Raw genomic sequence first — 23,608 nt, forward strand, 5'->3', positions numbered from 1 at the left:
CCTTCATTTTCTGGGCCATACAGTGGATAGGGCGTACAATAAAAATCATATCCACTGATAATCCAATTGATGGAAAGGCTCTTGGAGATCGCAATTCAGCGGTTAGAAATGTTCAATTGTCAAGCCTGATGGGCAACTTCCCAATGGATGGATAGGATCATCTAAATTGTGTGATTTTTGAAGTACAGGCTATCCTTGGTAAGGTCCAAATCGAATAGATGAACGGTGTAAATCTCACACATGTGTAGCGCACGTAGGGATATTTGTTGCTTGATAAGTAGCTTAGATAATAGAATTTAGCATTGGATTCCTTGAATAAAAGACTTATAAAAGGTCAATGTTTGAACATACATTGGAACCTGGTCACAATGTGGACGTATCATGCACACACAAAGGCGGTTTACTATGTTCACACGTGTGTACAGCCCTGTCCATCCATTCAAGATCCAGACTTCTATTGCATTGTTTAGATCATGTGGCCTCACCAATCAGGTGGTTTCCCTCAGGTGGGCCAGTGTGTGGATGGAAACCTCAGATCTCACACGTGTATTCGACATTAGCACACGTGATTACATCTAGATCAACAGTTCTACACACGTGCCAGGGCTAGGCAAACCTCACCTCCCATGCAATCTTTATTTTTTTCAATGCATGGCAAGATTTCACAATAATAAGTGGTAATAAGAAAGCTAATGAGTTTTAACTGTAAAGGCCTTGGAATAATTGCAGACAAGAGCTTCCGTTGATCCTGACCATTAAAATCCTAAACTAACAAATGGGCCCCACGATCAAAATCATGCAGATAAGCATGATTTGGGAATCTGTCTCCTTTTTTGAATAATGGGCTGGAATGTTTGTTACCTTTGAGGAAAGCTCAAGGAGAGAGAATAAAGAGAGGGAATGGTAATGATGATGATGAGTAGGAAGGAAGTGATGGGAGATGAGATGGTGGTCAAACCATGACCATGCATTATTGATTGGGGAAGCAATGAGCTGGTCTATGTACTTAAAACAGTTTAAGTTATCTTTTTTGCATGACCAAAAAGATGGGTCCCACATAGGTGGGCCACCCAAATCACTTCAAGGGTCAGGCTGAAAAGCTTGAAATGTGTGTTTGATACACCCTATCAAGTTGTGGCAATTCAATACCTGTATGAACTATTGAGCACCGTAGGAGATGGTCCATTGCTAGTGTGACCCAACATTTTCTTGGATCAATGGATCCTGACAATTGGTGGAGACCTGGGAAATCCCACAATGATTTACTGATCAAGATCTTTAAAATCATTTTTACATAATATTATCAACACTTTTTATCTTTTAAAAACTATTTTTAACCGTTCAAATCAAAGGTTTAATGTTGATCAACATTTCCAAAGCATGGGTCACCGTTTCTCTTTGGGATAATTAAGATTCTTCTGTTAGGATGGTGGATCTGATGTCCCATTGCATTCTAGAAAGAGAAAAAACTCTAGAAATTCTGACGGTTAGGAAGAGAAAATCTGCAAGCTATTTTGAAGCATCACGAACAAATGGTTGTGATTGACCAATCACTGCAATTTTCAGGCTTTGCTCATCTAAGGTGGGACCAATAATTTGGACGGTCTGGATCAGCATGGCTGTATACTATACATACCCTCTGTACGGTGGATGAAATCAGAAGCTGTGTGCATAACCTGCAGAACTCACGGTTCTGGATCTCAAATGTTAATCAGAAGGGACCCTCAATGGATGGTTGCCGCCTAAAATCTCTCTATCAGTCGATTCCCTACCGTTGGATCAGTGGCCAACAAAAGCACAACAAAGATCCAAATGTAGCCAACCAATGCAATGAATGGAATCAACCAATCTGGAAAATGTAGGGGGCCCATCATATGAATGGTATGGATCATCAAAACACGACCCCAGTTGTACAAAGCACATCATCAGACCATGTAATGTAATGCCTCATTTAAAAAAAGCAGTGGTAAACTCACACTATAGTTCTGACCCCATTCAAATAAAATCATTTCCTTGAACTTTCATTTCGCTCCATTTGCAAAAATCTTCAAATGTGGCCAAAAGGAGCAGTTTCAAAGATTCAAACTTCTTGTTACAGAGAGTGGTGGGCCCCACCATGATGACCTTCATGATATCTCCAATCTCCACTAACAGCTACTAAAAACCAAAACTAATAAACCTTCCCTCTTCTCTCTTCCTTTTTTTTTTTTTTTCCACACTCCCAATTCATTTCTGTTCTCTCTCTCTCTCTGTCCTTCATGCAAAATCTTTTCATGCTTTTCTACCAAGAACAGAAGCTAAGTATCAGTCCAAGCAGCAAACAGTGGCATATGGGCCATGGAGATTGCTGGCCTGATCGGGGCAGATGGAATCCAAGAACCAATGGGAGTAGGACCCACGAATTTGGCAGGCACCGGCTTCGAAAACAGCATCGAAAGGCCCGTCTTATCTGGGCTTCCTTCTCTCGAGCTGCTCAAGCTGGTCACCAATGAAGATGAGTTGGATAAATGGGCCGTCGCCATTTTGGTTGAATCATCAATCCCATCCACCGAATTCACTGTATCTATGCCGATTAGATCATGTAGAGCTGCCGAGAAAGATGGGGTTCTGTAATTCTTGGTGTTGATTGGTTTCTGATCCAGTGTTTCGACAGTCTGCAGTTGCTGTGGGGAGGACTCGTAGACCATCTTCCAATCCGAACCGATGTTGTTTTCATCAGTTACATTGGCTTCCCCACTGCTGTTTTGGGTAGATGGGCGGTGATCAACAACCTCATGGCTAGCTTCAATCTCTTTGTTTCTCTTGGCGAGCTCGCCTGCAAGAAGAGTGCTGCTTGATGTGATCCGTTCAACGTCGTACCTCGAGATGTCGAAGTTGGTGACAGCATTCACCCCACGGAATTTTATCGCAGCAATGTCATAGGCTTCAGCTGCTTCCTCTTGGGTGCCTGAAATTACAGTCCCATGAGAACTTAAAGGAGCGTCTTATAATCAATATAGCTGAACAGTGGAACCATGCAATGTTTTATTGTGGGGCCCACATTTTAGTGACCCAAATCATTTATGAGGTGGGCCCCATTAGTTTATCCAAGATGACCCAAAATCTCCATAATCACATTGAACCCTGGTCCATATGGAAGATTGATTGTAATCATCTGTTTTCATTAGATGGGTAAGATCACCTGTCCCATGATGGCCAACCAGACCAGTGGTTCATATTACAGAGAATGAACCCCACCGTATCTGATTATCCCAAAAATCGCCCCAATAGGATTGACTAACTATTGACTGCAGACCATTGATTTGCAAGTGTCCATTTGCACTTGATGACCATGAAAATTCGATTGGGGGAGAGATTTTAGGCAGTGCTCATCCCATGAAAGGGCCAACCAAAACGACAGTTTCTTTAAATTAAGCATTGTATTAAGATAACTAAAAAAGTCTCAATGAAAGCATAGATTGCAGGTTAACAGTCTTTAAGTGCTTGAGAAAACTCTTCTTTTCCTCATTTTTTTTTATTAGTTCTTTTGATCTATTGAATGTCTAAGAATCTGTCTACCAAGAGCTTGGGAGAGTCTGAAAAACCAGCCTTATAAAAGGCTCAGAGTTCATAAAAATCAGCCTTATAAAAGCACAGCCACTGCTGAGGGAAAAAAGGAAAAAAGGAAAAGAAAAGAAAAAAAAAAAAAAAGCAGCCTTAAATGAGCTTGACTGCCTGAAAAATCAGCCTTGTGAAGGAGCTGAAAGCACCTGAAATTTCAATCTCAATAGCTTTTGAACAAGATGTATATAGAATTCAAAGAATGCATAAATATTGTAATAAACACCAAAAATCTCATTATCGATTCCAAGGAATTTAAGTGTCGGAAGGACTTACTGAAGGTCCCCAGGTAAAGATCTTTGTTTCCTGCAACGCGACCGATCCGAGCTTGCCATCTCCCATGTTGATGATGCCTGGAGATTGAAAAGAAACAGCAGTTTTTATTATCACAGGTGGGGCCCACCTATAAGTAACATTAGTTGTTGATATGAGGGGGCCGAGGTAGGTTGTGGTAATCTAACCAATCTGATAATACTACCCAAAAGATCAATGCGTATGGTTACAGCAAATGGTCCACATTAAAGGTGGTCCATTTTGATGGTTAGGATCATCGGATCATCTAATGGAGGAGCTAAGACTTTTGAGGTACATCTCGCCAACCATTGATTGCCGAATGGTGGGACCCACATTCTAAAATTTATGTATCGGACCATTGTACATTTCCTCTTTAAGAAACACCCAAAAATAATAATTTATCTTCCTACATGGAGGATTTGAGTGTCCAATAACAGAGAAAAAACAGAATGACCTTGTAACTCCTCGGTACATGGAAGCGCCTCTTGAAAATCCACTGCTTTTCCTGCGAGAAGAGAGAGTATCAAAGGGTAAGATAAGATCTACGGAGAACAATAACAAGGCTGTATTTGTAAGAGGCCAGACGGAATACCTTCTCAAATGAGCAACATACTCTTGCCTACTCATGTTCTTCATTTCCTCGAGTTCTTCACGATAGTTATCCAACTGCATCATCCCAATTCCAATGCCGAGTGTCATGAAACAAATGAATCAAAATCTCAAATTTTCAGATTCAATCACCACCCAAACATACCGGGAAGTTGATATGAGTTGCTGGTCCCCAATACTTGAGAGCAGCCAAGTCATAAGCTCTTGCAGCTTTGTCCTCCATATCATAACCACCTAAAATTACACATTGCAGCGTTAGGAGAAAGAGAAGAAGATTCTGGTTAAGAATAATTGAAGAATATTTTCATGAATTCAAGCCTACCGAGATAAACTGCAAGGCATTTGGATTGCAATGACATTCCCCCAACAAACAAAGAACATGCCAAATCACAAATGATACAAAAATAATAAATGGTCAGTCAAACAAGCCCAATCAATTAAAAGAATGCAATAGCTATTAAAAAAAAAACGTTATTTCCTCTCTCTCTCTCTCTCTCTCTCTCTCTCTCTCTCTCTCTCTCTCTCTCCCCACCAACCTTGCCTTCCTTTCCTTGTCTGACCTTCCTTCTTGCAGCTGTTATCCCACAGATGGGCTTCATATCTACCAGTCCATCTATGCCTAATAGACAAAAAGGGAAAACTCACAAGCTAATAAACACCATAATAAGAAACAATGTAGAGAGAGAGAGAGAGAGAGAGAGAGAGAGAGAGAGCAAACAACAAAGCAAAACAAATGTATGATAAAAACCAAGAAACCCAAGTGAAAAAAAAAAAAAAAAAAACGAAGAAGAGAAAAACAAGAAAACCAACATCAATGAAAGCAATAGGAGTAAGAAAAACAAATCGAAACAGAACCCAAAAACCCAAAATAAAAACACAAACAACAACATCAAAAGGAAAATAACCCAAGAAACAAAGACAGCTGATGCCTTTTCACCTGGTAACGCCTCTATACTGAGATGTCCTTTGCCCAAATGTATCAATGGACTTCCTATGGACAGGCTGCTTCTGGCCCATTTTCCCACTCCCTCTCTTCTTCCCATCTAAGGCCACGCACTCAGGCCCACCAGCTGTGATTTGCTGCTGTTGGGGGGCTGTCACACAGCTAGACTGAGATCCAGGGCTCATAGACAAGCTCAATGACTGCAAATCCCCATACCCCATTGCACTCAAAGGCCCAGGCCCACCTCCATCATCCTCCAATGCAGGGTTTGTACCGTAATGCCTGGCCACCCAGCTCTTCAGGCCTGGAATCCCATCTCCTGCCATTTGGGGGAGCTGCAAGCTGCAGTCTGAAAGATGGGGGTCTTTTGATTCCTCATCTAATGTTGTTTGGTACATCTCAGGCTGGAAGTATGGGTGGTGTTCCTGCATTTGAATCTGCTGTCTGAAGGGGTGGTGGAGAAGATCCAGAGAGTGCTGTCTGCTGTTTTCAGCTTCTTGGTGCTGATGATAATACATGCTGTCCAAGCTTAGAGCCATGGCTTCCCTGTCAGTGGATCCGTACTGGTGGGCCCCCATGGTTGCCCCACCCAAGAAATCCTCTAGTTTTGGTGATGAGGATGGCACCATTCCTTCCCATGCAAAAGAGAACAAAGGACCATATTTCAAAAACAGCAGCTAAAAGAAGCTAGAGAGAGAGAGAGAGAGAGAGAGAGAGAGATACCTTCTTGTTGGGATCTTGTAAGAGCTTCCATGATGCAAAGAGAGCCATCCGATTTCAGTGGCATGACAGACAGCTGAGAGTAGAAGGCCCCATTTTCAGCTGGTGCTTCAACACCATAGCATAAGCTAGAGGTGTTGAGCTGAGGATGGTGATGGTGAGGAGAGAGAAAGAAGCCGGAAGGAATTCCAGCAGAAGAAACAGCTGCTGCTGCTGCAGACTGTGGTTGATGATGATGATGATGGTGATTTGGGTCTGTAGAGACATCCATATTCATGTGAGGAGAGAGTGAAAATCCCAGCCAGTTATTTGTGTTCATGGGCTTCATATCTCTCTCTCTCTCTCTCTCTCTCTCCGCCCTAAGGAGATCTTCAGAGAGACATCTCAATCATTGGAAAACACTTAAAAAACTAATCATTCTCTCTCCCCAACTCTTCTTACTTCCCACCATTTCGAAACGGGCCTTTTGTTTTGTAGCTGCAGCACTCATGGCAAGGAAGAACACAAGAATCTATGCACCTCCCTCTCTCTCTCTCTCTCACTCTTGCTTGTAGAAAGAAAGAGACCAAAGCAAGTCCCTTTAAACTAACAAAAAGAATGAGCTCTTCCAACAACAAGCGAAATATGCTAGACGACCATTCTGCATTCCATGGGGATCTGTGTATTAAGAAAGACCATGCCTTTCCTCTCTCTCTCTCCCTTTCTCTCTCTCTCTCTCTCAAACCCTTCCAAAACCCCACCACACATCAAAACACAAGAAACACAAAAATCTTAAATTGTTTTTCCTTTTCTCCACGCCTGGTCACTGAATATTTGATATAAGAAAAAAACCATGTAATTAAGACCAAAGCTTCTTTTCTCCTCCCTCTATGCTTGAAATCTGGTGAGGGGTTATGGTGGTCAGACAGCCAAAATAGGCTGCTTTTCTTTTTTACAGTGTATGGCCATGGATAGATTGACAGGGGTGGGACAGCTGACCCCAACCAGTCACTTCACAACAGTACAGACTGCTGTACTGGTCTGCACCTCAAGGATCTAATTGAAATTTAAAGGCCCTTGTTTTCCATTTCCAACTTCTGTAGCTGTGTGGCCCACTCTCAAAATAATATTCAAAAGAAATCAAAAGATAGGGAATAAAACTTATCCCCCTTTTGTTGACATTCACACCCCCCATGTTATCCTTCGCAATGTAAACATGGTTGTCCATCTTATCAAGGGCCAGCCCGCAATGTGTGAACCACTTTACTCAACGGTGCCAACTCATTCCCATATACTATCTTGGTGGTCTCATCTTTGCAGCTGGTGAGGATGTGTTAGTGCTTGTCTTGGGAGTACTGGCATGTTATCTTGGCTCTATGGGTAAAGAGCATCTCACCCAAGATCGTGTAGCACTTACTGTGGGGTCCGTCCACCATGATACATGTAATCTATATCAATGTTGTCCATTCATTTCTCCCTATCAATTTATGGCATGGGTCCAAAAATAAGCAAATCCAAAGTTGAGGTGGACCATACAATAGAAAATAAGTAGTTTTAACCATGAACACTTATCATGGGGCATGAAAGTTTTTGATCAACCTTACATTTGTTTTTATTTATTTATTTATTTTTTTTTTTCGTTTTTTATTCCCCCGGTCTAAGTTTATGTGACATTATCAACAGGTTGGATAACAAATAAACGTTAAAGTGGGCTTTAGAAAGCTTTTAATGTTGTGGGGGTGTTCAACTAGTAATGTCGTTTCCTATATCACGGTCCATGTGACGTTAGAATCTCATGCTCTAAAATAATATGAAAAAACAGATGGATAGCATGCATATAGAATCATGCAACAAGTGGGCCCCACAATAAGGGTGGCAACATCTTGGATGAGGCTGGGGCAAGCATAATCCACTCCCGGCTTAGGAATGACAATTTACAATGAGACACGTGGTGCTTTTTAGTAGCAAAATTTAGAATAAAATAATAATTTAAATCTCTCAACCTCAAATGACTTTACCCAGCTGAAAACTCATCACATTACGGTGTAGGTGGCCTCCAGGTGATCAATTCTCATTTAACTTTATTCAAGTTAAGAAAACAGCCAGTTCTATAAAAAGAGCTACCTGTATGGATTTACCTGAGACAATGAAACAAATTTCCTTATATGGGACATCTCACCTTCTTTGGATGGTTATTTCTAGCTATTGTTATCCAAAATCCGTAGCCTATTTCTCAAGTATAAGTTCCCATGTGTTTGCCTTCATCATCATCATCTAAGTAATATCCTAACTAATTGGGGTCCGCCATGAATCTATTTATATTATTATACTCTATCATAGGTCATAACTTCAATTAGACCAACTCTGTTTTTTGTCGAAGGAAAATGAGATTTTCACTCACTATATCAAGAAGAGTCCTAAGGGGCCGTTTGCAACCATGAGTTGGAGGGGATTTGAGGGGGTTTCAAATCCCCTGGTTATTTGGCAGCATAAGGTTTATTTGGCAGCATAAGGTAATTGCAGGTTTCAAATACAGGGGGTTTCCAATCCCCTCTTTAAGGGGTTTGCAATCCATGGTGAAAACTTAGAGTACACCTAAAATCATTTCAATAGTTGCATGTGTAACATGTGTGTTACTATACACTATCATTCGATTGGGCACATGACCCACTAATGATGATCAACATTATCCAAACATTGTCCATGTAAATCAACAATTAAAAATCATTGGTTAGTTACTCAGACATGATCTTGTGTTTGTGGCCCATCCGAGACTTGAAATTTCATCATTTTCGGGTAAAGCATCTATTTTAGCGGGCTTATCACAACCATTGTGTCAAAAATTACATATCTCACTAATTAGAGATATTAACGTTGATTTAGTAATTAAATTCAAACCCCTATAAATATACCATAGATAGGTACTTTTGGATTAAAGTTGATTCACACTCCTCGGTGCCAAACACACGGGAAGGATTGTAAATCTAGGGGGCTCTGAATCCAAGGAATTTACATATCTCATTAGGATTCTTGTTGAGATAGTGAGTGAAAATCTCATTTTCCTTTCACAAAAAACAGAGTTGGTCTAATTGAAGTTATGACCTTTTACAGAGTAGAATGATAAAATTAGATTCATGGCGGACCCTAATTAGTTAGGATATTACTTAGATGATGATGATGAAAGAAAACACATGGGAACTTATACTTGAGAAATTGGCTATGGATTTTGGATAACAATTGTTAGAAATAACCATCCAAAGAGGTGAATGCCCCATATAAGGAAATTTGTTTCATTGTCTCACAAAAATCCACACAGGTAGCTCTTTTTATAGAACTGGCTGCTTTCTTGACTTGAAAAAAGTTAAATGAGAATTGATCGCTTGGAGGCCACCTACACCATAATGTGGTGAGTTTTCAGCTGGGTAAAGTCATTTGAGGTTGAGAGATTTAACATATTATTTTATTCTAAATTTTACTACTAAAAAGCATTGCACGTCTCATTGTAAATTGTCCTTCCTAAGTTAGGAGCGGATTATGTGTGCCCTAGTCTCATCCAAGTTGTTGCCACCCTTATTGTGGGGCCCACCTTTTTGCATGATTTTATATGCATGCTATCCATCAGTACTTTCGTATCATTTTAGAGTGTAAGCCCAAAAATGAAGCAGATTCGAACCTCACATGGACTATAAAAATAAAATTCTTAAGAATTCATATTTCAATATTGCTCATGAAATTAATGAAATTTGGATATTCATTATGGTTCTCTTTCACAATTATTACACTTTTTTCTTTTCCCATCATTCAAACATACTTCAAACTTATTCTACCATCTTATATATATGTGCCTATCGTGGTATGTGGATCACATCCACTCGGCTCACAAGGTGTGGCCCTTCAACTTCATTCCTTATGGCAAGCCAATCTGGAACATGGGTAGGTCACACCATAATTAAGGAACAGTTGCAATTGGGATACCCACCATTAAAACCTTCTTAACTGTGTGTAAGGCCCACCATGATTTATATATGCCATCCAATCCATTCATAAGATGCACCACATAGGTTTATTGGACACACAAAAAAATAGAAGAAGAAGAAGCCATTTCACAGCTTAAGTATAGTTTGACCCGCGTGAGTTTTGGAACAGCTTGATTTTTTAGATCTGAGTAGAACATGAGGGGACACACATAATGGACAAAGTAGATGTCATGCAAATATCATGGTAGCACCCACACACAAACTTACAATAACCCATTTTCTAATTAATTGCGGATGAACCTGCCTTGGAAAATATGAAATGCCAACAGAATTTTTTATTATTATTTTTTTTTTCCCCTTTAAAAATGGGCAATTTAGTAGTTTAAAAAAAAAGTTCTAATAAGCTATTTTGGACACACCTATACTAACTAGGTCCATCTAGACACATCTTTCTTAAATAGTTTGTTCTATATCTTGAATGTTGTTTGTCAAACACTTGGAATAAATAATGAATGTATGTCACATGTGTTGCAATGCACAATAACATTTTGGCAAATGTAGGGTCCCAAAAAATTGATGGGGGGTTTTCCCATGGATTGTCTTTTCATTTTTGCAAGTTGATGATACTCGCCTGAATCATGGTTGTCAATGTGCCAGGCACACGGCAAGGTTTGTTCATAAAGTAAAACATATAGAGCCAAAACAAATTGGTTCAAGTTCAACTTGAGAGGACTATGCAACCCAAGCCTCAACTCGTCTTAGTCATATGCACAAGATTCAAATTGTTCGTTAGGTTTGACTCGCCATGCATATAATATGGCCCCAAAACTTTGTCAATCTAATCATCCATAGGCTATGCAAATTTATAAAGAAAAAAATGGAAGTTTTTAATGAAAATATATAATATATTGTGAATAACTTTAAAATCCCTAAACTAGTTTGCTCAAGTAGAGCCAAGTCCCAAACACATTCAAAATATATATATATATATATATATATATATATATATATATATATATATATATATATATATATATAATGAAAATAACACTCATCACGCAATCATGAGGGCTCTGTCAAACAACTAATTGCTTGAGATTAGCAAAATGCTGATTGGGGGTGTGTTGAGTTTGAAATATTACACATTTTTTTTTTCCTATTTATGCATTGGTTTTATAAACATGATAGTGCTTAATCTATTTAATTTTACATGTTTTCATGTGTAAAGTGATTTCAAGAGCTTAAGGTAAAATTGATGCCAAAAGGAAGATTTATATTCAAAAGATTATTAAACGAAGATTTGGAGATTTAGAGATCATTAATGAAGAATTCGCATACCAAAGATCGAAGGAAAACAAGTGAGGAATGAAGAGAATCAAAAATTTGAAGTGAAGAAAAGAAATCCTAAAAATTGGACAGAAAAACATATTTTAGAATTCTGAGTCTAAAATAGAAAAGTCTTAAAATAGACCTTTGGTCTAACCAAAGTTCAATTTCAGTTCGACTGAAATCACGCAAAATGGTTTAACGAGAAGTAGAATTTTCAGCTTTAATTCAGTTCGACCGAAACCATGCAGAATTGTCCAGTGAGAGTGTCATGCCCTAAACTCGGAGACCGGTCTCACAAAATTTTCGATCGTCGAATCCGGTGCCTACAGCCTCCATAATACTCTATTCTCAGCTCCTAGCGCCCATATGCCAGATTTCGATCATGAGATCCTATAAGGAGAATTTTTCAACGTACATTTATCTCATAAGAAGCAACTACAAGTTTACCCAAATCACAAAGGCAACATCATCATCACATATCTACTGATAAAAACAGTTGAATAAAGTGCTGAAAGAGAAATAGATATATCGAAAAATGAAAGCTCTAGAAAATAGTTGCATGCTTCAAGCTCAACGCTGCTGCGACCTAACGCCACCTGCACGCATTTATTGTGCATAAGCTTATAGAAAGCTTATAGGGTGGTGAAAGTGTGTGCGCAAGGTAAGTGCCAAGTATACAATATCAGAGTAATGCGAAAACATGTCGGTAAGTCTATAAATACCATCAGCCTTATCCAGGCTATGCGATGTAAAAACATAATAAGCTATTATCATATAATGAGGAAGCAATGTAGATATGCAAATTCTAACGAGCCCACAAATACCATCAACCTCATCTAGGCCATAAAAATGTAGAAACATAGCAACCTAAAATGTTATGTGCCACGGATGTAATGCAATATGCAGTACGAATGAAATGACCAAACTGGAGTGTGAAGTCGAGATGATAGTACATAGTATTGCAAGCTGTGGGGTTCATCATAAGGGACTTCTATCCAAACTAGTCCCATACTTAAATTTGTATAGTCAGACTCAATGTGGTAAACTCCTGATCTCAGGTTGGTCGTGCGCTCCAACCGAAATCCTAATCATTGCGAAGGTACACATAACAATTAGTTCCGCACCACTAGCCCGAGTGGATAATGAATGAATGAATGAATGAATGAGTAAAATGATGAGTATACAACTCCTGCTCAATAAGTCAACATATCAGTACTGTACATCTCTGGGATTATCATCAGGGTTTAGTATACTTTACACGCGATCATCACCCACTAGATGCGCAACCATGTAAGTGGAAGAGACCTCACTATCTGCCTGGCCAGTAGTCAGCCAATATCTACCTAACACATCGATAGCGAACCCATTTACGAGTTGGTCAAACTCAGCTTAGCTATGCCCCCTACCCTTGGGCGGGTAAGGCCACACCCCCTTCTAACTGACCATAACACAGTGGGAAGTACGACCTCTTGGTATTCAACATTTGGTGCTCATGTCTTCCAGTCGGTCTAGACGTTGGAGCATCCCCTGGCTACGGGAGTTTAGAGACTTTCACCCACGGACATCCAAAGTGCCCATATGCTCAAACCAAACATTTCTAATGTCCCATCTGACCATCCATGATATGCCTGTGGAGGCTGCAACCCTTATGTCACTAGGGCACCAAATGATCATGTCACAAAATGCGAGACGCATGAGGCATACCATCCAGTCATGCATCAAACCTGGGCGTACCTCGCGCTCATGTGGGGCAACTCTGTCTCTTCGGGAGTTCCATGAATAATCAGTCCAACGACACATGCTATGCTCAATCACTCCTTATAACAAGCATGCGAATGATACATATGGGCATGTGTCATGAAGTATACTAAGCATGATTATAATCACATACATCATGGTGGGCCTGTATAAGGCGGCCCATGGCCCGTAATAATGAACGAGTGGGGTGTACACAATCACATATACATGGTGGGTCTTACACATCACAATTGGGCCTCGCACATAAAAGGGGCTTCACACAATCACAATGGGCCTCATATAATCACAACGGGCCTCGTACAATCATAATGGGCCTCATATAATCACAATAAGTCTCTTATAATTGCAATGGGCCTCATATAATCACACAATGGGCCCCATACAATCATGATGGGCCTCACATAGTCATAATGGGCCTCATACAATCACAATGTTATACTAACACATACTCAGTGTACATACCAATCATAGTCGTAATCGATAATCGGCTTATATATATAGCGGGGTCCATAGAAGGACAACAGATCTAATCCATAACATGAGGATCGGTCCTCAACAGTGGATATACCAAATCTGATACCACTGATCTTTCCACCTACGGTGACAATGTACTCTCCTCATATCAGCATAAGCCTAGATGGCCTACTCATATCAAGAATGGGCATAAGAACAAGGAGTGGACTTCCATGCCCGTTCCATCACGTAGCAATCTGGGCTTCCTAAGGGCCCAATAAGCACAAGGTAGGCCACATTTCTCATGGAAGGCTCGGTATGAACACGAGATAGGCTCCAAGGCCTGGGTAGTCCTACGGGGTATGGTGGAAAGCATAATTATCAAATGGAGGCCTAACGGATTGTGATAGCCTAATCAAGGGACAAATGGGTAATATAATCATCAATGGGGGGGCGAATGTTTGGGTTAGCCCATTAAGGGGAGATGAGAATGGGCCTAATAATAGGCCCTAGGGAGAGTTACAATGTGGACATCTAACCATCATTGCTCATACAACGTGGACATTAAACCATCATTGCTCCCAAAGCATGACCCATTTAATATCAACTAGGAATATGGATGGGTATCATAAACATCATTACATACATCTTGATGGAATCACACACCACACTGGGCCTCATATACATCACCTTGGGCCTCACACAAGGGGTTTTATATACATCGCATTGGGCCTCACTCATGGGCCTCATACTTGGGCCTTAAATATATCATAATGGGCTGCATCACATGTGCTTAATACACATCACAATGGACCACATCACATGGGGCTATTGGGACAATCATAATGGGCCACATACAATCGCAATGAGTCTCATACTATCACAATGGGCGTCATCACATAAGCCTCACATACATCACACTGGGCCTCATCATATGGGCCTCACATATCACAATGGCCACATACAATCACAATGGGCCTCATACAATCACAATGATCCTTACACAAGGGTCTCATACATCAAGTAGGCCGCATCACATGGGCTGCAACAATGAGCCTCATGTACATCAAGATGAGCTGCAACAATGGGCCTCATATAGATCAAGTGGGCCGCAATAATGTGCCTCATATACATCAAGTGGGCCGCAACAATGGGCCTCATATATATCAAGTAGGCAGCATCACATGGGCTGCACCAATGGGCTCACCGACCTAGCCGGTCCATCTACACCATTCATCTAATTTAGAGATCATTTTAGAGCATTTTCCAAAAATGAATTATATCGAAAGATCATCTGGACCACACCCTAAATAGTGGCAGAGATGATGATTGAAAGACCATCTGGACCATACCACAAATAACAGTGAAGATAATGATTCTCGCTATTAAACAATTCACCAGGCCGAGGCCCACCATCACGTTTATTTCTATCCAATTTGTTCATACGGTCACAAGGACCTGAATTAAGCGGAAAAACAAATTTCATATTGATCCAAAACTTCTGGGACCCCAAATGAGTTTCAATGGTAGACGTTCAACCCCTCATTGGTTTTACGGTGTGGTCCACTAGATAGATGGTGTGGATCAACGCGTACATCATGGGGTGGCCCATGCAACACTGTTCAGATGGACGGTGTGCATATACATCACATATATCAAAGGGGGGCCATGCAAGACCGTCCAGATGGACGGTGTGCATATGCAGCACATATATCAAGGAGGGCCCCACCCAGCAAAACGTCCAGATGGACGGCTGGATGGAACATATACACCATGGTTGGCCCCATATGGTAGGTAGATGGACGGTGTGGAGACAAACATACATCAAGGTGCGTCCCGTAGCTGCACTGTCTAGATGGACGATGTGGGGACAGAATACATACAGCAAGGTGGGTCCTATTGGGCTGGACAGCGTGGAGGAAAAACATCACGGTGGGATGCTACCCTGGACGGTGTTCAGCCAACTGACGGCGCGGATACAATACATCGTGGTGGGTTGCTGCCTTAGAAGGTGTCCAATAGATTGACAAAATGGATGTATACATCTGGTGGTCCCAATCATGAGGGCAGGCCCACCATCCTCTGAACGGTGTGGATCATCATATACATCACGATGTGGATCACACTGTCCAGGTGGACAGATGGTATAGTTAAAACACATATATCATGGTGCACATCACACAACACCGTTCAGATGGACGGTGCAAATATAGAATATATACATCAAGGTGGGTCCCACCCCCACACGTGCCACACGTATGGGGTGGGCCCCATGTCTAAAACAAATGGACGGAGTGTATAAATCACAAACATAATAGGGGCCCTGCACCACTCGTCCATCTGCCCACATGTGTCACATGTGTGGGGTGGGCCCACACCTCAAACAGATGGAAGGTGTGTATAAAACACATACATCATGGCAGTGGGGTCCACGTGCAGGTGCTGGCGTACTTCACCTGAGATTTGAATCTGCCTTTGGATGGACGATGAGGAATACAACACCTACATCAAGAGGGCCCCACGTCTAGTGGACTGGACATGGATGATACACGTACATCACTGCAAGCCCTACGATCTGGACGGTCCGAATGACTTGCGTCATCAAGGCAGGCCCCACGTCCAGGGACCTGGACGGTATGGATAAAACACTTATGTCTGGTGTGCCCCAACAACAACGTCCAATGAAGGACGGTGTGGATACAAGATACATGCATCAAGGTGGGTCCCACCCCCACATGTGTCACACGTGTGGGATGGGCCCACGCGTCCAGAAATGGACGAACGGAGTGTATATACAATACACGCATCAGAGGTGGGGTCCCACCGTCCTGGCCAATGGACTGTGTGGAATATAGCACACATACATCAAGGTGGGTCCCACCCCCACACGTGTGGGGTGACCCCCACATTAGGAAAAATGGATGGATGGTATGGTATAATACATACCTCGTGGTTAACACACAGAACTTGCTTGTGTCAGTGGGCAGCAGCAGCTGCTACGTGGGATACCCCAGCTAATTTGCTTCCATCCCATCATCCACAGATGGACGGTGAGGATAAAATATTTATATCAAGGTGGGTCCACGTCAGTGTGGCCCACCAGAGTTTTTAGATCAAGCAGATATTTGTATTACCCTTCCATCCAGTGTCCAGGGTCTGGATAGCATGGATGGAGCGTGTACATCATGTGGGTGGGTCCCACATCCTAACTAGACGGACGAATGTGTGGATATAAGACATGCATTAATCAGGGAAAGAGAGATAGAGAGAGAGAGAGGGAGAAATAAAGAGACGTGTGAAGGGGAGGGACCCCGCCACTATGGGTCCTCCCTACACTCAATATAAAGCATACATCGAGTAGGTCCCACCATAAGTGGGCCCACAAATAAAAATCAATGGAGGAAATTTCAAGATTACCCATCGAATGCTAATCTTCTTGGCTCCTTGGACTCCTAAACTCCTTGGATTTTCCTTTGATGGAAGTTGATGAAGGTTGAATGGCTATGATGTGAGATGAGAGGGGTAGGAAGTGGGCCACACCTAAGTTCTCCTTCTCCCTTGAAATGCTTAGATGTTTTCTTCTTGGGAAGCTTGGAATAGAGTGAGAAAATGAGAGAGAGAGGAGTAGTGTATATGACATGGGAGGCATGGGGTCCCAGTGACTTATTGGTAAGAAAGGAATGGCTAGGTATGGGTGTTGTTAACTTTTGGGTGAAAGAGGGATGGGTAGGGTATGGGTTGTACTTGATTGATTGATGGATTGATGTGATATTTGGTAGAGATTCTCTTGAGTTTTACAAATGCACGACGTTTTTCCAAAATATGCGTAGGCCAACAACTTATGGCCTGCGTATCGCATCGGTGCGCCAGACGCGGCATTGGAACCGTGGCGACGGTGCGGTCGCAATGGTATAAGTCTCAGGTCAAGTCAACTTAGATATTCGGGATGTGATTTAGGGTTGTGCGCAAATGCTGACTACAGGTCGTGGGTCGCCAGAATTCAACATGGATGGTTGTGAAAGTCTAAGTAACAGTACAGACTAGGATACGGGCCTTATAGAGAGGGTGAAATTTTCAACCTTAGTTCGGTCCGACCGAACCCGAAGCATAATGTTTTACATAAATTTGAGGCGGTTTTAAAGTTGGTACAAGAAAATACTATAAATATGGGTCTCTTAATTGTTTCTAAGCATGAATTAGGGTTGGAAGAGTGGAGTAAACTATTGGAGAACTTCAAGGAGTCCTTCCTTCTTCTCCAATCTTCTTCTAGTAGTTAGTTTTTATATTTTTTTAAAGAGTTTTGGTTTCAATCATGTCTTTGGTTGGCTAAACCTCTTAGCTAGAGCTAAGAGGTGAAGCTTGTAGTTTGTGAGTCGACTTCGGTCTTATTGAGTTATTACTACATTGCAGCTCTGCACTTGAACTGCTAGGTAGAACTTTGTATGAGAACATACTGGGCAAGGGTGGAGGGACATTCATAACTCGCAATATAAACGCTACCCATGTGAGAATATAATAGGGAGGCATATTTGCTGCACCCGAAATTCGAACACAAGACATTTCACTCTGATATTATGTCAAACAACCAGTTGCTCTAAAAGCTTGAGCCGCTAGAGGATGGCATATCAATGTATATTAAGGGACTTTAACACTCTAGTAGGGTCATTTTGCAAGATGAGTTTTTTATTTTTTATTTTTTATTATTGGGGGGGGGGGGGGAGGGGGATTGAGGGTATCAAGAATCTAGGGGTCATTTGGTAGTGTGAACTGGAGGGTATTTGGAATCCAAGGGATTGTCAATCCTTACTTTTGTTAAGTTTTTTAATCTCTAACTTTTCTAATATTACCAATCCTCTCTCTCTCTCTCTCTTCTTTCTTTTTTTTTTGCTCATTTTTAAGGGTAGGAGAGTCACACATGTAATATAGGTGTCACTAAGCTACTAATCCATTGTACACATGGCTCATTGATGATATTCCAAAATAATTAGGTTATCAACTACGTTATTACAATTATATCAATAGAATTATTTGAGTAGACCAAACATTGGAAATGTAAATCAATAATTAAAAAAATGTTAGTTAGTTGCTCATTTGTGATCCTATGCTTATGGCCCATTCGATGCTTGGAATTTCATCATTTTTTGCCAAAGTATATATTTCAATTAGCTTAATATAATCATTGAGTCAAACATTACATATTTATACTAATTAGGGATGTTAATGTTAATTTAGTAATTAAATTCAAACTCCTATAAATATACTACATAATTTCAATGCATTGCTATTTTTGGAATACAAGGGATTCTGAATACAAGCTTGCAAACATAATTTAAGGATTCCAAATAACCATTAGTTCCAAATTGAGGTGATTCAAAGTCCAAGTATTTGAAATCCAAGCTCCCAAATAGGCCATAAACATCCAATATTGGCTACCAAATGGATTATTAAAATGTAAAAATAGCGAGTGTTTTAAATTATAGAGGTAAAATTCAACGATTAATGTTATCTTCTTGGTGTAAATTTTGGGTGTGCACCATATGCAATTGGATCAATAATCTTAAAAATCTAGTTTGTCCTACAACCATGTCATGTCTATAATTGAAGAGTTACCAACATATTTAAAATGATGGTAAGTAGGGAGTCTTGCACAAAGATAAGAGGTGGAATAATTTCTATAAAATTTTATTTATTAGTTGAAGAAAAAACATGAGTGTGTCTTGATCGGTTTCATCTTGGCATGACATTAAAAAATTTACTTATTGTCACGCCCCAAACTCAAAAACCGGGCTCACAAAATTCTCAATCGCCGAATCCGGTGCTGACACCCTCCGTAGCACCCCATTCTCGGCTCTCAACGCCTATACGTCAGTTTCCAATCCTGGGATCATACAAGGAGGATTTTCAATGTGAATTTGTCTCGTAAGAAACATAACCACAAGTATACACAAATCACAAGAACAACATCATCACCACATATTTACTAATATAATTATTTGAGTACAATATTGAAAGGCTGTATGCTCCTGCTCCTGCTCAGCTACAACTACGTCCTAGCGTCACTTGCATACATCTATCGTGCATAAGCTTATAGAAAGCTTAGAGGGTAGTGTAAGTGTGTGAGTAGCATAAGCGTGCTCAGAATGTAATATCAAAGAAACGAAAATACTGGTAAGTCCACGAACCATACAATATCAGAGTAAGCAGAAGTACTGACAAGTCCATAAAAAATATCATCAACCTAATCCAGGATATGCAATAGCAAGCCAATGTCATATGCTGAGAAAGTAATGTAGGTCATTTATGCAATATGGAGACATAATAAGTCAAATATCAGATACCAATGATACAATGCAATATGTAAATCCTGCTAAGTTCGTCTAAGCCATATAAGTGCAGAAACATAGCAACCCAAAATGTAATATGCCTGCAGATGTAATGCAATATGTGATACGAATGAAATGACCAAGCTGGAGTGTGAAGTTGGGATGATAGTACGTAGTATCGCAGGCTACGGGGTCCACCACAAGGGACTTCTATCCAAACCAGTCCCATACCTAAATTTGGATAGTCAGACTCAATGTGGTAAACTCTTGATCTCAGGTTAGTCGCGCACCCCAACCGAAATCCTGGCCATAGCGAAGGTACATATAACAAACAGTTACGCACCATCAGCCCGAGTGGATAATGAATGAATGAGTATACAACTCCTGCTCAATAAGTCCACATAACAATATCGTACATCTCTGGAATTATCACCGGGGTCTAGTACACTCTAAATTGGCTACCTCCCCTACAGGCCGCGTAGCCCAGCGAGTGGAAAAGACCTCACTACCCGTCTGCCAGCAGTATACCAATGCCTACCCGGCTCATCGATAGTGGACCCATTTAGGAGCTGGTTAGACTTAGCCTAGCTATGCCTACTCCCTCAGGCGGGTAAGGCCACACCCCCTCCCAACCGATCACGACATAGTGAGAGACACGGCCTACTGGTATACGGCCCTCATGCGCTCATATATATCCACTTGGTCTCGACGTTGGGGCGTCCTCTGGTACTAAGAGGGTTTAGAGATTTTCACCCCGGGCCTTCTATGGCGGCCCGATGCTAGTGACAGATTTTTAGTGTCCCATTTGGCCATCCACGATATGCCTGTGGAGGTTACGGCCCTGATGTCGCTATGACATACAGTAATCATAATCACACAATGCGAGATGTATGAGTCACACAGTCCAATCATGCATCAGTCCTGCGCATACCGTACGCTTATGTGGGATAACTCTACCTATTAGGGAGTCCCATAAACCATCTGTACTATGGCATTGCAATGGTCAATCACATCTCATAACAAACATGCAGATGATGCGTATGGGCATGTATTAGATGATATGCTGTCACATACTCATAATTAGTATCAATAACTAGCACCGATAATCAACATCAATAGTCGGCCTCGATAATCGGCATCGACAATCGGCCTTAACAATGTGGACATTTAACTAACATTGCTCCCAAGGAGTGGCCCATATAGAGCCTAATGTACAGTGGACTCGTGGCCTCACAAAGGGCCTAATATACAACACTGTGGGCCTCACTCAAGTTGGGCATAATATAGTGGGCCCACGACCTCACATACATCAAGTGCGCTACATATACATCATAATGGGCCTCTGACATAGGTTAATATACATCACAAAGACCACATCCCATGGGCCTTAAATATATCATAATGGGCCTCTACCTATGAGCTCCAAATACATCACAATGGGCCTCAACCCATAAGCCCCAAATACATCGCAATGGGCCTCAACCCATGGGCCCCAATTATATCATATTGGGCCTCATACAAGGGCCTCTTATATATCACATTGGGCCCTTTCAAATGGGCCCCAAATATATCATAGTGGGCCGTATCAAATGGGCCACAACAACTACACTATTCATCCATTTATAGAGATCATTTTGGAGCATTATCCAAACAAATGAATCATATCAAAAGATCATCTGGACCATACCACAAACAATAGTGGTGATAATGATTTTCACAGCTATATTACTAGTGGGCCAACCATAATATTTATTTTCTATCCAATCTGTGTATGAGGTCACAAAGACCTGGTTATAGAGGAAAAACAAATATCATATAGGTCCAAGACCCTGTAATCCCAAGGGGTTTTAATGGTGGACGTTCATCCCACTGTTCTCTGCAGTGTGGTCCACTTGATATTGGATCTGCTGTATTTTTTTTATCGTAGCCTTAACATGAGCTAACAATTGAATGGACAATCACATATATCAAGGTGGGGTCCACATACGTGGCTACCCACCAAAGAATAAACAGTTTGGATAGAAAGCATCCATCATGGGTAGGGCGCTGACCATCCAGCAGATGGACAGTCCAAAAGCCACTAAGTGGATGGACAGTTTGGATGGAAAATACCCATCAAAGTGGGGCCCATAACTATGTTGGATGGATGGCTTGCATGCATCAAAGGGGGCCGTGTGCACGTCAGATGGATGAGTAGTAGGGATACAACACACGCATCATGGTGGGACCGTGCATGGCTCACATCACGGTGGACTCCACCTGTAAAATGGATGGATGGCATGGATGTCATGCTTGTGCAGATATATACATCATGGTACGGTCCACGTAGTGGCCTACTATAATATATATTATATAATATAATATTATATATTACATACTTGTACAGTGGCAGGAGGTGCCTATACTCACCGTCCAGACCCATCTGGACGGTGCAGATTCCATGTAAAAGGTGGGTCCCACGTACGAGTGGCCCACCACATCATTTAGTAATACAATATATTAAAATATATAATATTATATATATAATATACAATACATATATGTATATATGTATGTGTGGGTGTGTGAAACTGTGTGAGTGGCAGTGTCCAGTCCAGCGTCCAGGGACGCTGGACGGCCTGGATAAAAGCGGACACACCCCACTAGTAGGCCCCACATGCACAGTTTGGATGGCCCTACGTAATATGGCGGCCCCACATTAGGTGGGCCACACTTGGATCAAGCCGATAATTGTGTTTTTCTTTCATTTGGGCCCGTCCAAATGGACTCCCATGTGGGCCACTCGGTGGATGGCATGGATAAAATTCATACTTCATGGTGGGCCACACACACACACACCATCCATACAAGAGAGAGAGGAAGAGAGAGAGAGAGAGAGAAAAAGAGAGAAACAGTGAGATAGAGGGACCCAGCACTATGGGCCCCTCTCTATATTGCATACATCAATGTGGGTCTCACCACAAGTGGGCTCTAAAATTGAAATCAACAGTTGATCACCCACTTATTGCACTTCTCCTCGATCCCTTGGACTCCTATGCTCCTTATCTTCAATTTTGATGGAGGTAGATGATGAATGAATGATTGAAATGGGAGATGAGAGAGTGGAAAAGTGGGTCACTCTTGGATTTGGGAGAGAGAGCTTGGACGTTGGTGTTGCTTGGGAGGTTGGAGAGTAAAGATAGAAATGAGAGAGAGAGAGAGAGAAATAATGGATGAAAGGGATGGATAGAGTGGTTGTTGTAAGGAGAGGATGGTTAGGGTATGGGCTTGGTTGAAATTTGGGTGAAAGAGGGATGGGTAGAGAGAGAGTTGACTTTAGGAAACGGAAAGGAATAGGTTACTTGTACTTGTGGTATGGAGTGTACTTGATTGATGGGATATGTTGTAGAGATTCCCTCAGAATTCACAATGCGCGGCTTTTTTTCGAACACGGGCCCATTTCTCCTGTCTTGGGTATCGGATCAGTGCGCGAGTTGCAGTGTTGGAACTGCAGCGACTGCGCGGTCGCAGGGGTACAAGTTTCAAGTCGAGTCAACCCCGATATGTAGGACTCGGCTTAGGATCGCGCGCAAACATTGGATATAGGTCGAAGGTTGTCAAAATTCAACCGGAAGGATCGTTGA

The 23,608-nt window shown here is 41.5% G+C and overlaps 1 protein-coding gene across 1 annotated transcript; it reads right to left on the reverse strand.

Moving 5' to 3' along the window:
* Window positions 1–1,994: 1,994 nt before the first annotated feature.
* LOC131218852 (AP2-like ethylene-responsive transcription factor CRL5) lies at window positions 1,995–7,074 on the reverse strand. The gene is made up of 9 exons (XM_058213712.1): window positions 6,170–7,074; window positions 5,441–6,077; window positions 5,040–5,122; window positions 4,826–4,834; window positions 4,649–4,737; window positions 4,487–4,560; window positions 4,349–4,399; window positions 3,877–3,953; window positions 1,995–2,947 (listed from the first exon to the last, which is right to left on the reverse strand). The coding sequence occupies exons 1-9, from the start codon at window positions 6,492–6,494 to the stop codon at window positions 2,298–2,300; spliced, it is 1,995 nt and encodes a 664-aa protein (XP_058069695.1). The 5' UTR covers window positions 6,495–7,074; the 3' UTR covers window positions 1,995–2,297.
* Window positions 7,075–23,608: the final 16,534 nt, after the last annotated feature.

This window comes from Magnolia sinica, chromosome 11 (assembly GCF_029962835.1).
Source record: "Magnolia sinica isolate HGM2019 chromosome 11, MsV1, whole genome shotgun sequence".
In the NCBI taxonomy this organism is placed as follows: Eukaryota; Viridiplantae; Streptophyta; class Magnoliopsida; order Magnoliales; family Magnoliaceae; genus Magnolia; species Magnolia sinica.

Coding starts and splice junctions, on each gene's coding strand:
- LOC131218852 (XM_058213712.1), bottom strand. CDS start 6,494: ATGAAGCCCATGAACACAAATAACTGGCTGGGATTTTCACTCTCTCCT. Junction 6,078..6,169: donor TACAAGATCCCAACAAGAAG/GTATCTCTCTCT, acceptor TTGCATGGGAAG/GAATGGTGCCATCCTCATCA. Junction 5,123..5,440: donor CAGTATAGAGGCGTTACCAG/GTGAAAAGGCAT, acceptor TTTGTCTATTAG/GCATAGATGGACTGGTAGAT.